The following is a 10,977-nucleotide window of genomic DNA, read 5'->3' as shown; positions in this document are numbered from 1 at the left end:
GCTATCGAAAAATTTTCTTAAAAAAGTAAAAAGAGTTGAAGGTATCATTTAAATATAATGGAGATACCAAACATTAACGAATATTATCTGAAAGGACAAACAACAGCTTAATTAAAACCAAGAATTAAAAAGTGATTTCTCCTAAATTATTTAACTCCACTTTGGAAATTCTCAGCAAATGCAGTACAAAAAAGGAAATACAATGCTTGGTATTGACATTGAGAAAAAAAAAAAACGGTAAGATTATTTTGCAGAGGACTAGGAAAAACTCAAGGAGCCCTAATTTAAAGAGTAAAGAGAAACAGAATTATAGAAATTGGTAAATTCATTGGCCACAACATATCAAAACATTTCTTCCTTCCTAGCAGTAAGACCTAAAAAGCCTTCCATTCGCAACAGAAACAAGCATACAAATCGGGAATAAAGGTACAGGACTTATATGGAAATCAATAAAAAATTAGAATACATAAATAGATCCCATTATTTAATACTTTAATAACAAGGACGTATTTCAGTTTTGTGGTAGAAATGGACGGATTATTTAATAAATGGTGTTAGGACAACTGGTCATTATCTGGAAGAATGTAAACTCAATTCTATCTTAAACAACATAAAATTCTAGATGGATTAGAGACTAAATATTTTTTAAGAAAGAAAAATTCTTTGAAGAAAACCTAGGCTGCTGAATGAATAATGGTGGGGTAGGGTTCAGTCTCTTTTTTTTTTTTTTTTTTTTTTTTTTAATTTTTTTTTTCAATGTTTTTTATTTATTTTTGGGACAGAGAGAGACAGAGCATGAACGGGGGAGGGGCAGAGAGAGAGGGAGACACAGAATCGGAAACAGGCTCCAGGCTCCGAGCCATCAGCCCGGAGCCCGACGCGGGGCTCGAACTCACGGACCGCGAGATCGTGACCTGGCTGAAGTCGGACGCTTAACCGACTGCGCCACCCAGGCGCCCCAGGGTTCAGTCTCTTAACCAAAATGGAAATCTAGAAGCTACAAAAGAAAAAGATACGCTTCTAACTAAAACGTTTAATATTCCAGATTTTATATACAGATCTCCTTTTATAGAATACATATAAATGGAAAACACATCATAAGCAAAATATGGGAAACAATGCCAGAATTAGAAAACTATCTGCAACACAGGTGATAAGAAGGTTCCTGTCTCTCCTATATAAAAAAACAGAATGGGGCAAGAGACACAAACTGCCCGATGAAAAAAAGTGAGCAAAGGGACAAGTAGACATTCTCTGAAAAGCGTATTCAAATGACTAATAAACTTAAAGGAAGGATGCACTAGTGACAATAATAATGCAAATCAAAAGGACAATGTGAAATAATTTTATACCCGTTAGACTGGCAGAAATAGTGACCACACCTTGATAGCTGGAATGGATGAGGGGAGCTATTTTCAGGATAGGTCAGCACCAACCCAGACATCAAATACACTCTAATCTAGCAATTTCGGTGTTGGAACTCTGTTGCACCAGGGTCAGTAGTGGTAAATGGAAAAAGTGTCAAAGCTTATCAATAGGAAACGGGTGAATAGTTTATGTTACGTGAAGGACCTTTAAAAAAAAGGTTTGACTAAAGGGGATTTTTGAGAAGTTTTGGTAAAAAAGTTGCAACGTATATAACACCGTTTTGTAAATAACCCTGGCCGAAGACCAAAATGAACAATCATGCCTGTGGAGGACGGGTGCTTGTAAAAGAGTTCAAAGAAAGCACAAACCAATTTGAGGGAGGAGCGCAAATGTGGAGCGCCTGTTTGGCCGACTACGGGATAGTGGGAGCCCAGCAAGCCAGTGCAAAAAGGGAAAAGATCATCTGAAAAATAGAAGAATTCGTATGGGCACACGTAAAAAGAAATCTTTACGGAGCTGTGCTAAGTAGTAACCCTGGGTCATACTGTTTTCTCCTCGGATGTGAAAGGCGGGATTAACATCGGAATCCCAGAATTAATTTAGAAAAACCTTTACAAAGGGGCAATTCTGCGAAAGTGTTCACTACTTACTATGGTATATAGCACCACCAGAATGGACAACCCTGCGCATGTAGTTAGGCTACAGAGTGGCTTTTCCAAAATCCAGCCAGGGCAGCTTCGTTTCCTAGATACAGACAAGTCCGATGAGGGCTTTTGGGGTTATGGCTCTCAAATTCCATTGCAGCCAAGCCCCTTGGTCGTGACCTCGGCCAGAAACTCGCCCGCAGCTCGCCCCACGCTCAAGCGCCCGCAAGACCGACCTGCGTTTCCAGAGCTCGGGCTTCTCAGCGCCGCGGGAGGCGTGCAAGGCCTACCTGGCGGGGCTCCTAGGGCTCCTCGAGGACACCGGCCTGCGCGCCATCCACGCCAGGGCGTCTCCGTCCTGCCCGGTCCTGCCGGAGGACGTCCAGCTGGCGAGCCGCGGGTGCGGAGGGCGTGGCCAAGCCCTAGGTTACACCGATTGCCGGGAAAGGCCTTCTCCAGGGAACCAATTTTGGAAAAGGCCTCTTTCGCACTATTGTCCACACCACGTCCCTGCTTTGAACTCAACCAGGAAACGTCCCTGCTTTGAACTCAACCAGGAAAACGGAGTAGTCGTGGCACACGCTTCCAACCCAGACCGCGGCGGGGCTGTCACGCCCCAGATAGTTCACGTGGATGACGGACTAACTTGGGGGTGTGGAACTTCGTGGCAGGGACGCCAAGTTCCCCCACGTACTTCTGGTACGGAGTGGGGACCTCGGGTAAAACGACGTACTAGGGAAGGGGCTCTAGAACCGCCCCACTTGAAGCCCCTTCAAGCCCCAGAACCCTAGTCTCAAGTACAAGGGCGTAGCTCCCTGTAGCGAGAACTCCACTGTAAGGGACTGAGCGCGGGGTAGAAGTTGGCGGAGACCCTGGCAAGAAGGCAGGAATTCCGCGTAGAAGCCCAAGGACACACGTACTAAAGCTCTTTCCCAGGAGTATGTTGGTGGCTCTTAAAAGAGCCGTTGGGTTATTAGAAGAAGCTTCCAACTGGAACCTTTACTTCTTCTTGGGCGCTTTTTTGGGCTTGGCAGCGGTCTTTGGCTTGGTCACCTTCGCCTTGGCCGCTTTGGGCTTCACAGCCTTGGCTTTGGCAGGGCTCTTGGCTACTTTCTTAGGCTTCACGACCTTGGGCTTCTTGGGACTCTTGGAGGGCTTCTTGGTTACAGCAGGCTTCTTGGCCTTTTTCGGGGTCTTGACGGCTTTTTTAACAGCCGCCGTGACCTTTTTGGGCTTCTTAGAGGCGCCCGTCACCTTGGCTTTCGCCACCTTTGTGGGGTTGGCCTTGGCCTCCCCAGGGGAGGCCTTCTTGTTGAGCTTGAAGGAGCCAGAGGCGCCGGTGCCCTTGGTCTGCACCAGGGTGCCCTTGCTCACCAGGCTCTTGAGGCCCAGCTTGATGCGGCTGTTGTTCTTCTCCACGTCGTAGCCGGCGGCCGCCAGCGCCTTCTTGAGCGCGGCCAGGGACACGCCGCTGCGCTCCCTGGAGGAGGACACGGCTTGCACGATCAGCTCGGACACAGAAGGGCCCGCGGGCTTCTTCTTGGCGGCGGCGGCTTTCGCGGGTCGCTTGGCCTTCTTGCCCGGCGCGGGCTTCTCGGGGGGAGTGGAGGCGGCCGGAGCGGGCGGCGCGGTCTCGGACATGCTGCGAGGGAGGCGGGCAGAGCCAAATGCAGGGACCTGACGGGACAGGAAGACGCCGGAGACGGCGGCGCCGCGTATTTATAGGGCGGGGCCGCGCTGTGATTGGTGCTCGCCCCGCTCGCCTCTCGCTCCGGAGCGCCGCCTCTCCGCCGGGTCCCTGTAGCCAGCCGCGCGCGCGGGCGCGCGCGGGCCCCGGGCCGCCACCCCGGCCGCTTCGGGCACGGAAACTCCGGGCGGGGAGGGGCCGGGCTCTGCGGCCCCCGGACCTCAGCGCGGACCGCAAAACCGGCCTCATCTCGGGGGGCGGAGGGAGAGCTGTTTGTAAACGGGGTCGTCAAACAGGAATCCAAGGAGCTTCAGCTGGGTGTTGTCAGGGGCGTCTGTTTCTAATTAGTAAACGTGAAAGGTGGCGTCTTGAGTGGCGGGAGGGAGAGAGGAAAGCGGGGTGTGCCTGGGTTGGGGGTGTGTGTGTGGGTGGGTGGAGGCCTCGTCTTGCAGGTTCGGGACCAGCTCTCATCAGTGCCGTGGCCTTGCCGGCAACCCCGAAGACTGATACGCCTGCACCGGGCCTTTTGTGAATTTCGGTCAGAGGAGTGTCGTGGGAAACACCAGAACTCACGCGGCAGTTAACACGCAAACCGCACGTGCAGAAAACAATATACAAGTGTGATTGCAACTTATGTTTACAATCCAATGCGCTGCACGAATTCCCGATGCCTTTTCATCCTTCCCACGTAACCCCTACCAGCGGCTGTTCTCCTTTACCTATCACCTGTTCCCTGTCAGTATGTCGCATTCACCAAAGACTTCTGAAGCTCAAAACCAGACAAGGGAAGGGCATCAAATAAGCGCCGGGAGGACTGTGGGGGCTTAGGGTTCCTTGTGTGAAAGCGAGAGGACACAACTCCTTAGAGCGATCTTCCTTTCGCTTCCTTGTGGCTGTAAGGAGCATTGAAAAGTATCAACACCGCTAAAGCGATTTCACATCGTGCAGAAACATGAAAGAACAAAATGCCTCTCACGAGAGGCTCTGGGCAGTCGCCTGGCGGCCGGGAGAAGACAGCGGCGTCTCATTCCCGCGCTGCACGGCAGAGGTTCTCAAACAAGTCCGCGCGGGCCTGGGTAACCCGAGCCTCCCTGCTTCCCGCCAACCACAGAGGGGCTGGTTGCCAGCTTACCGCCAATAATGTGATGTTCCCACGTCCATCTTCCCTACCGTTCTCAACCGTTTCCCATTTTCCAGAGTCCAGGTTTTCAAAACGCAGCACGTAATTTCTAACAATTTGGTAGGGAACGATCTGAAGCTAAGCCTTTGAAGGATAGTCGATGACACTAACAGGTACACAACTTTCCTCCAAGAACGGAAGGTTTCGTAAGTGAAACAGTTTTTGAAAATCAAGCTTTTCTCAGTATAATAAGTGAGGACTCTAATTAAACGCAGGTGTTGAAAAGAAAATGCTGGATTCAGGAATTTAAGCACAGGTTCCCGACTCCTGTGTAGCCATTGGATTCAAATAAAATAGCGAATTTTCCACCCGAATGAAAATGCTAGATTGCTTAATGGCTGATCAGTATAAAAGACTCAACCAATCAAACGGTAGAATCTGGTATGCCTACTCTTAGTACAAATCTGTCACATTTGATGCTTTTAAGCTTGGAAGAATTTTTAAAACTGTAAGGTTAGGCCTTGGCAGTGGAAAATTTGCCCTTGTGGCTCTGATTTCCACTTGATCGGAACGAGGACACGCCTCCTCCTCAAGGCTCAGAGGTCGGTACTGGAGAGTTTAGTCACTGCTATTTTACACCTGGCAAAATGCACTCTAGGCTTTAGAAGATATAAGGCACATGAGACACATAAGAATGCTCCACGTTTAGAAGTCAGCTTTAACATTTAACAAATAGATTCCTGATTACAGGAAAATTTCTGTAAACGCTAGCGTAATTTGATTATGGTTGAAATTGTCTTGTCGGATTCAAAGGAGTTCCTCAACTTAAGCATTACTAAAGAATCACATTTTTGAAAAAGATTTCAGAAATTTGTAACCTGATACCGGGTTATTGAGCAGGGACTATAAAGAGTACGTTATTGCGGACAATATTTCTCAATTTTTGCTCCCGAAGAACTAAAGAAATACAGAGCTTTGAAGCGATACCAATGAAGTCCATGTCTAGTTTTTTGAAAGGTAAGGTTCAAGGCATTGCATTCAGACTGAAAGTCGGAAGTGGAAGAAACAAAACCTTGGAAAGAGCTGAGGATAACGTGATAGCCAATGAAACTGCGCAGTTGTTGGAAAATTCGGAGATAGACCAATCAGAGCCTGTAGCCTTGTAGTTAAGCATTTCTCTCATCCAATCACCACACCCTACGTACTATAAATACCGGCAAGTCGGCCCGGCATGTTTGTGCTGGCGTGGTATGTCTTTGTAGGTCGCTTTTGCCATGGCTCGTACCAAGCAGACAGCGCGCAAGTCGACGGGCGGCAAGGCCCCGCGCAAGCAGCTGGCCACCAAGGCGGCCCGCAAGAGCGCGCCGGCCACCGGCGGCGTCAAGAAGCCGCACCGCTACCGGCCCGGCACGGTGGCCCTGCGCGAGATCCGCCGCTACCAGAAGTCCACCGAGCTGCTGATCCGCAAGCTGCCGTTCCAGCGGCTGGTGCGCGAGATCGCGCAGGACTTCAAGACCGACCTGCGCTTCCAGAGCTCGGCCGTGATGGCGCTGCAGGAGGCGTGCGAGGCCTACCTGGTGGGGCTCTTCGAGGACACCAACCTGTGCGCCATCCACGCCAAGCGCGTCACCATCATGCCCAAGGACATCCAGCTGGCGCGCCGCATCCGCGGCGAGAGGGCTTAACGCTGCCGGTTTATTTTGAAATTAAAACCAAAGGCTCTTTTCAGAGCCACCCACGTTTTCAAGTAAAGTAGCTGTAAAAATCTAGCTCCACAGTTTAATAGAACTAGCTGCACTTAGAGTTGAAAAGCTAGGGATCGACGACAATTTGACGGGTTACAGTAGTAAATTTTGTCCAGACATTTCCTGTATTTGCGAGCAAAGTTGGCTCTTTAAAAGGTTAGGTCCTAACTAAGCCGGTTGGCGTTTTAAGAGGAACCCGAAAGGATTGGTCTTTGAAGAGGATTAAATATGGCCTATTGCGCATTTGTGGAACTGGAACAGTATAGTTTTACCAACTATAACCTGTAAGATAATTTCAAAAGCCTGGTTTTGTCATTGACCAAACTACCCAATTTACATTTATTTGACCTTGGTATTTTTGCCATTACTGAAATTTACTGTGAAAGACTGCCTTTAAGTATTCTCTGCCAGATTATTTTTGGAATCAGAACATGAATTTACTATAAATGTAGTTCTTTAAAACAATGTAGCCCAGTTAAGAACACTGGTCAAACTGGGTTCTGACCCACCCCCCCCTCCCGCCCCTAGTTCCTGGGGCTCGGAGGAGGGGTTAAGGGAGGGGACTGTTGCGTCACATTTCCCGCCTGCGCGCTTTCCATTCTCTGTATCTGCAAGGGGGCGGGGGACGTAGTTATATAAGGATCGGCTCTCGGCTTCTTTGTCACTTACCGTTGGTTTGCTTTCCTGAAAGCCATGTCTGGCCGAGGCAAAGGCGGGAAGGGCCTGGGCAAGGGGGGCGCCAAGCGCCACCGCAAGGTGCTGCGCGACAACATCCAGGGCATCACGAAGCCCGCCATCCGGCGGCTGGCCCGGCGCGGCGGCGTCAAGCGCATCTCCGGCCTCATCTACGAGGAGACCCGCGGGGTGCTCAAGGTGTTCCTGGAGAACGTGATCCGGGACGCCGTCACCTACACGGAGCACGCCAAGCGCAAGACGGTCACGGCCATGGACGTGGTGTACGCGCTCAAGCGCCAGGGCCGCACCCTCTACGGCTTCGGGGGCTAACTTGCCGGGTTTCGCCACGAGAATGTTTCATTTCTCAACCAAAGGCCCTTTTCAGGGCCACCCAACTGTTCAAAGAAAGAGCTGTCCCAAACGAACAGGGCACTTGAGCCTACCAGCTCTGTACTCTATTTAGAATCCACAATACTGACACCGAAACCCAGAAGGTTGTGGGATTTTGAAAGGAAAACTTCAGTTCGATAGTCGTATGTGCCAAGGTAACTCCCTTAGCTCAATGGTTTATTTTAACCCGCCCCTCTGTTCCCATTCACCGCATACGAGCAGGGGAGTAGTGATATTCCAAGTCAAAAGTGAGGGATAACCAAAGCAGGGTAAGCAACTTGGCAAGGGATTCCAGGAACAAAGAGGAACATTATCCAATCAGCAAGTCCCATCCATGGTTGTCAACCAATCAGAACTGATGATCTCATGTGTTCCCCCCGCCCCAGAGGCGAGCTGGATTGGGGGATGGGAAGGCTGACCAGAGACGCCAAAGCCTTGATTTAGGAATTTTAAAAATGTCTTTTTGCGGATTGTGAGATAGACCTTATCTATTAGGCCCTCTATCAGGTCCCAAGAAGAGTACTGAAGTTTTTACCAATAATAGGGCGATTTGTCTAAAAAAAAAATTAAAAATATAAATAAATAAATAAATAAATAAATAGATAAATAAAATAAATAAAACAAGAAAAACCTGGAAATGGTGGGCAGGGGAGGAAACCAGTTTCAGACTGCCAGAAAACCCAGAGAGCACTGGATTCAGGGGAAATTAAAATCTGGCTAATGGGGGAAAGTGCCTCATTCACTGTCAGCACAGCCCTCCGCAGTTAGCCATGCTTTTTTTTTTTTTCCTTCCTTCCCAGAGAAATGGAAATTAGGGTGATGGAAATGTACATTAGATAGTGGGGATGGATGTACAATTAAGTAGATATACTAAAATACATTGGATTGTACACTTCAAGTGTGTTCGGGGGGGGGGGATATGGTATATACACTATATCTCAAAATCTAGAGAGCAGGCGTGAGAGCTTGTGCTGACTGCAGCCACCGTGTGTTAGCTTTAGCCAATGTCTCTCCTAGCTTTTTAGGTCTCCTTTTCCACCTAATAATTGTCCTCCAAGATTTTTCCGGGAATGATAAAAGTACCTAGCCTGGCTTAATTTAAATTGACAATGGGGAGGATTCAGAGCTGCGTCCTGGACCATCAGAGGACCAAAATAGGCATGGTTGGGAGAGTGGTCACTTTATTTCCTTAGCTGGTGTTCCTTCAAGAGATATTTGTTGACCTCATGTGACGTGCCTGATACTGCTGTAGGCAGTGGGCAAATCAGACAGAATTCTCTGTCCTGGATCCGGAGTATATTAGAGAGGTGTGTGGATGCAGATTTTTCCATACGGGAGGGGAGGGGCGGTGGCTCTAACAACAGACATGCCTGGCTTCTGTTACGGTTGGCCTAGCTTATTCACAGCCTCACAGACAGCACCATACCCATTTGTCACACTCACGGGCCTGGGTGAAAGCCTCTGAGCCTTCCTCCGTCCTAACACTCTTGAAGGCCTTGTTCAGAACAAAGATACTGCTGCTGCCCGATTTCCCACTCTGCACCATTCCTCAGATCTAGGTAAGTCAAGGAAGAGTAGAAGGAGAATCCATCATGGCGGCACTCTGGTGAGCCTAGGGTCTTGTGTAGAAAATTCACGCATGCATCCGTTCAACTGATAGGGTACAGGGCATGCTATTCCCTGATACGCCGCCTTGGCCTATTAAATATGTTCAACTCAAGGAGCTTGAGCGGCAGAAGCAGGAAAATCATCCCGACACCTCCTCACCACTTGTAACCCCCACTTCTCTTTTTCCCTGAAAGCAGAAGATAAATCTCTTCTATGAAAAGTACCCTGCTATACCAGGAAGAAGAGAAACATCCTGATCACTGGAGATGTGGAATTCAGAGTCAAGAAGTCTGTATGAACAAACCTTGTTACTTCTTTACTCCTAGCCCAAAAGCACTTTCTCTGTTCTTTAGAAACGTATTGTCTAAAAAGATATAAAAGCTTCCTGCTCTGATCACTTCCTTGAATCTCAGATCTTTGTGGGGGCTCCTGTACATCTGTATATAATTAAATTTGTTTTTCTCCTGTCACTATGTCTTTTTTGTTGCAGAGAGGTCCCAGTCAAGAATTTAGAAGAGCAGAAGGAAAAATGTTTTTCCTCTCCCTCCACAACAAACCCGCATACCTGTTAGCTCTCAGCCCTGTTCTAGGAGCTAGGGAACATCTCAGGGACAAAACAAAGCCCCTGCTGTCACAGGATTATATTCTAGTTGAGGAAGACAGGACCACAAACAAAATAAATATATAGCGATACGGGTGGGGATACATATGCTATTTTAAAGAATGAGCAGAGGGGGTATTCGTTCACATAGGGTGGTCAGGAAAGTTCTCTTTTCATAAGAGGGCATTTGAGCAGAGGCCTGAATGAAGTCTGCAGCCATGCAGCATGTCACCCTATGTCCAGTGACAGCAGAACATGCCACACAAACTATGTGCCTGACATCAAGATTAAAGGCACTGGGAAAACAAACAGGTGCGAGAAAAGCACTCTGACCTCTCCTTTCTCTTCCTGAAAGCAGGAGAGAAAATCCCCATATGGAAGATGTCATCCCTCTACCAAGAGGAAAGTCATATTTTTGCCACGTTGGATCATCAAAGCTGGGAGAACTCTGTACAAACCTTGTAAACTAATGCTTATCTTCCTAGTTACTTCCCCACAATTAACTGCCTGGCCGCCAGCCCCCTTGCCTTGTCCTGTTTTCACAGTTTACTCTTCTTTGTCCAGCTCGGTACATAAGTGTTCAAGTCCAATTGCTTCTTTGGGTGTTCATTTCCTTAGGAGGGCGCCTTTGTCCCGGAAAACACATTGGTGTACCTCAATGACTATATATAAAGATATATATGTATTCATGTAAATATAAATGAATTGTATGCTCTTTTCCCATGAACCTGTTTTATGTCAATTTAATTCTTAGGCCTGCTAAAACCCCTAAGAAAGCAGAGGTAAAATTTTATCTCCCCTACACCAGAAGATACTTCTAGGAAGAAAGAAAAATCAGGACAAAGGCTCTGAGCCCGGAACATGCTTGCTCCACTCCACAAGCAGCAAAAAGGTCAGTGAGGACAAAGAAATGGGAGAGTGAGTGAGGTGAGAGGGTGGCCGAGGGCCAGATCACGTAAAGCCATCTTGGGTAGAGTGACAAACTCATCCTGTTTGCTTGGGACTTTCCCCAAGGTTGAGCACTGAAAGCTCCCTATCCCAGAAACCCCTCCAACTCAGGCAAGCGGGACTTATTGGCTACTGTGCTTGTAGGCTGTGACAAAGACACTGGCTTTTATTATGAAGAAGGAACACCGCTG

The 10,977-nt window shown here is 48.3% G+C and overlaps 2 protein-coding genes across 2 annotated transcripts; one reads left to right on the top strand and one right to left on the bottom strand.

Moving 5' to 3' along the window:
* Positions 1 to 2,955: 2,955 nt before the first annotated feature.
* Positions 2,956 to 3,720, bottom strand: H1-1 (H1.1 linker histone, cluster member). The gene has a single exon (XM_058732778.1). It carries the CDS (start codon positions 3,651 to 3,653, stop codon positions 3,012 to 3,014), a length of 642 nt encoding a protein of 213 aa, XP_058588761.1. The 5' UTR covers positions 3,654 to 3,720; the 3' UTR covers positions 2,956 to 3,011.
* A 2,332-nt stretch (positions 3,721 to 6,052) lies between these two features.
* On the top strand, positions 6,053 to 8,118 carry LOC131515302 (histone H3.1-like). Its single transcript, XM_058736055.1, has 2 exons — positions 6,053 to 6,420; positions 7,240 to 8,118. Exons 1-2 carry the CDS (start codon positions 6,094 to 6,096, stop codon positions 7,567 to 7,569), a joined length of 657 nt encoding a protein of 218 aa, XP_058592038.1. The 5' UTR covers positions 6,053 to 6,093; the 3' UTR covers positions 7,570 to 8,118.
* The last annotated feature ends 2,859 nt before the right edge of the window (positions 8,119 to 10,977 follow it).

This window comes from Neofelis nebulosa, chromosome 6 (assembly GCF_028018385.1).
Source record: "Neofelis nebulosa isolate mNeoNeb1 chromosome 6, mNeoNeb1.pri, whole genome shotgun sequence".
Taxonomy (NCBI): domain Eukaryota; kingdom Metazoa; phylum Chordata; class Mammalia; order Carnivora; family Felidae; genus Neofelis; species Neofelis nebulosa.
Note: the sequence above shows the minus strand (reverse complement) of the source record. Positions and strands in the feature narration are given on the sequence as shown.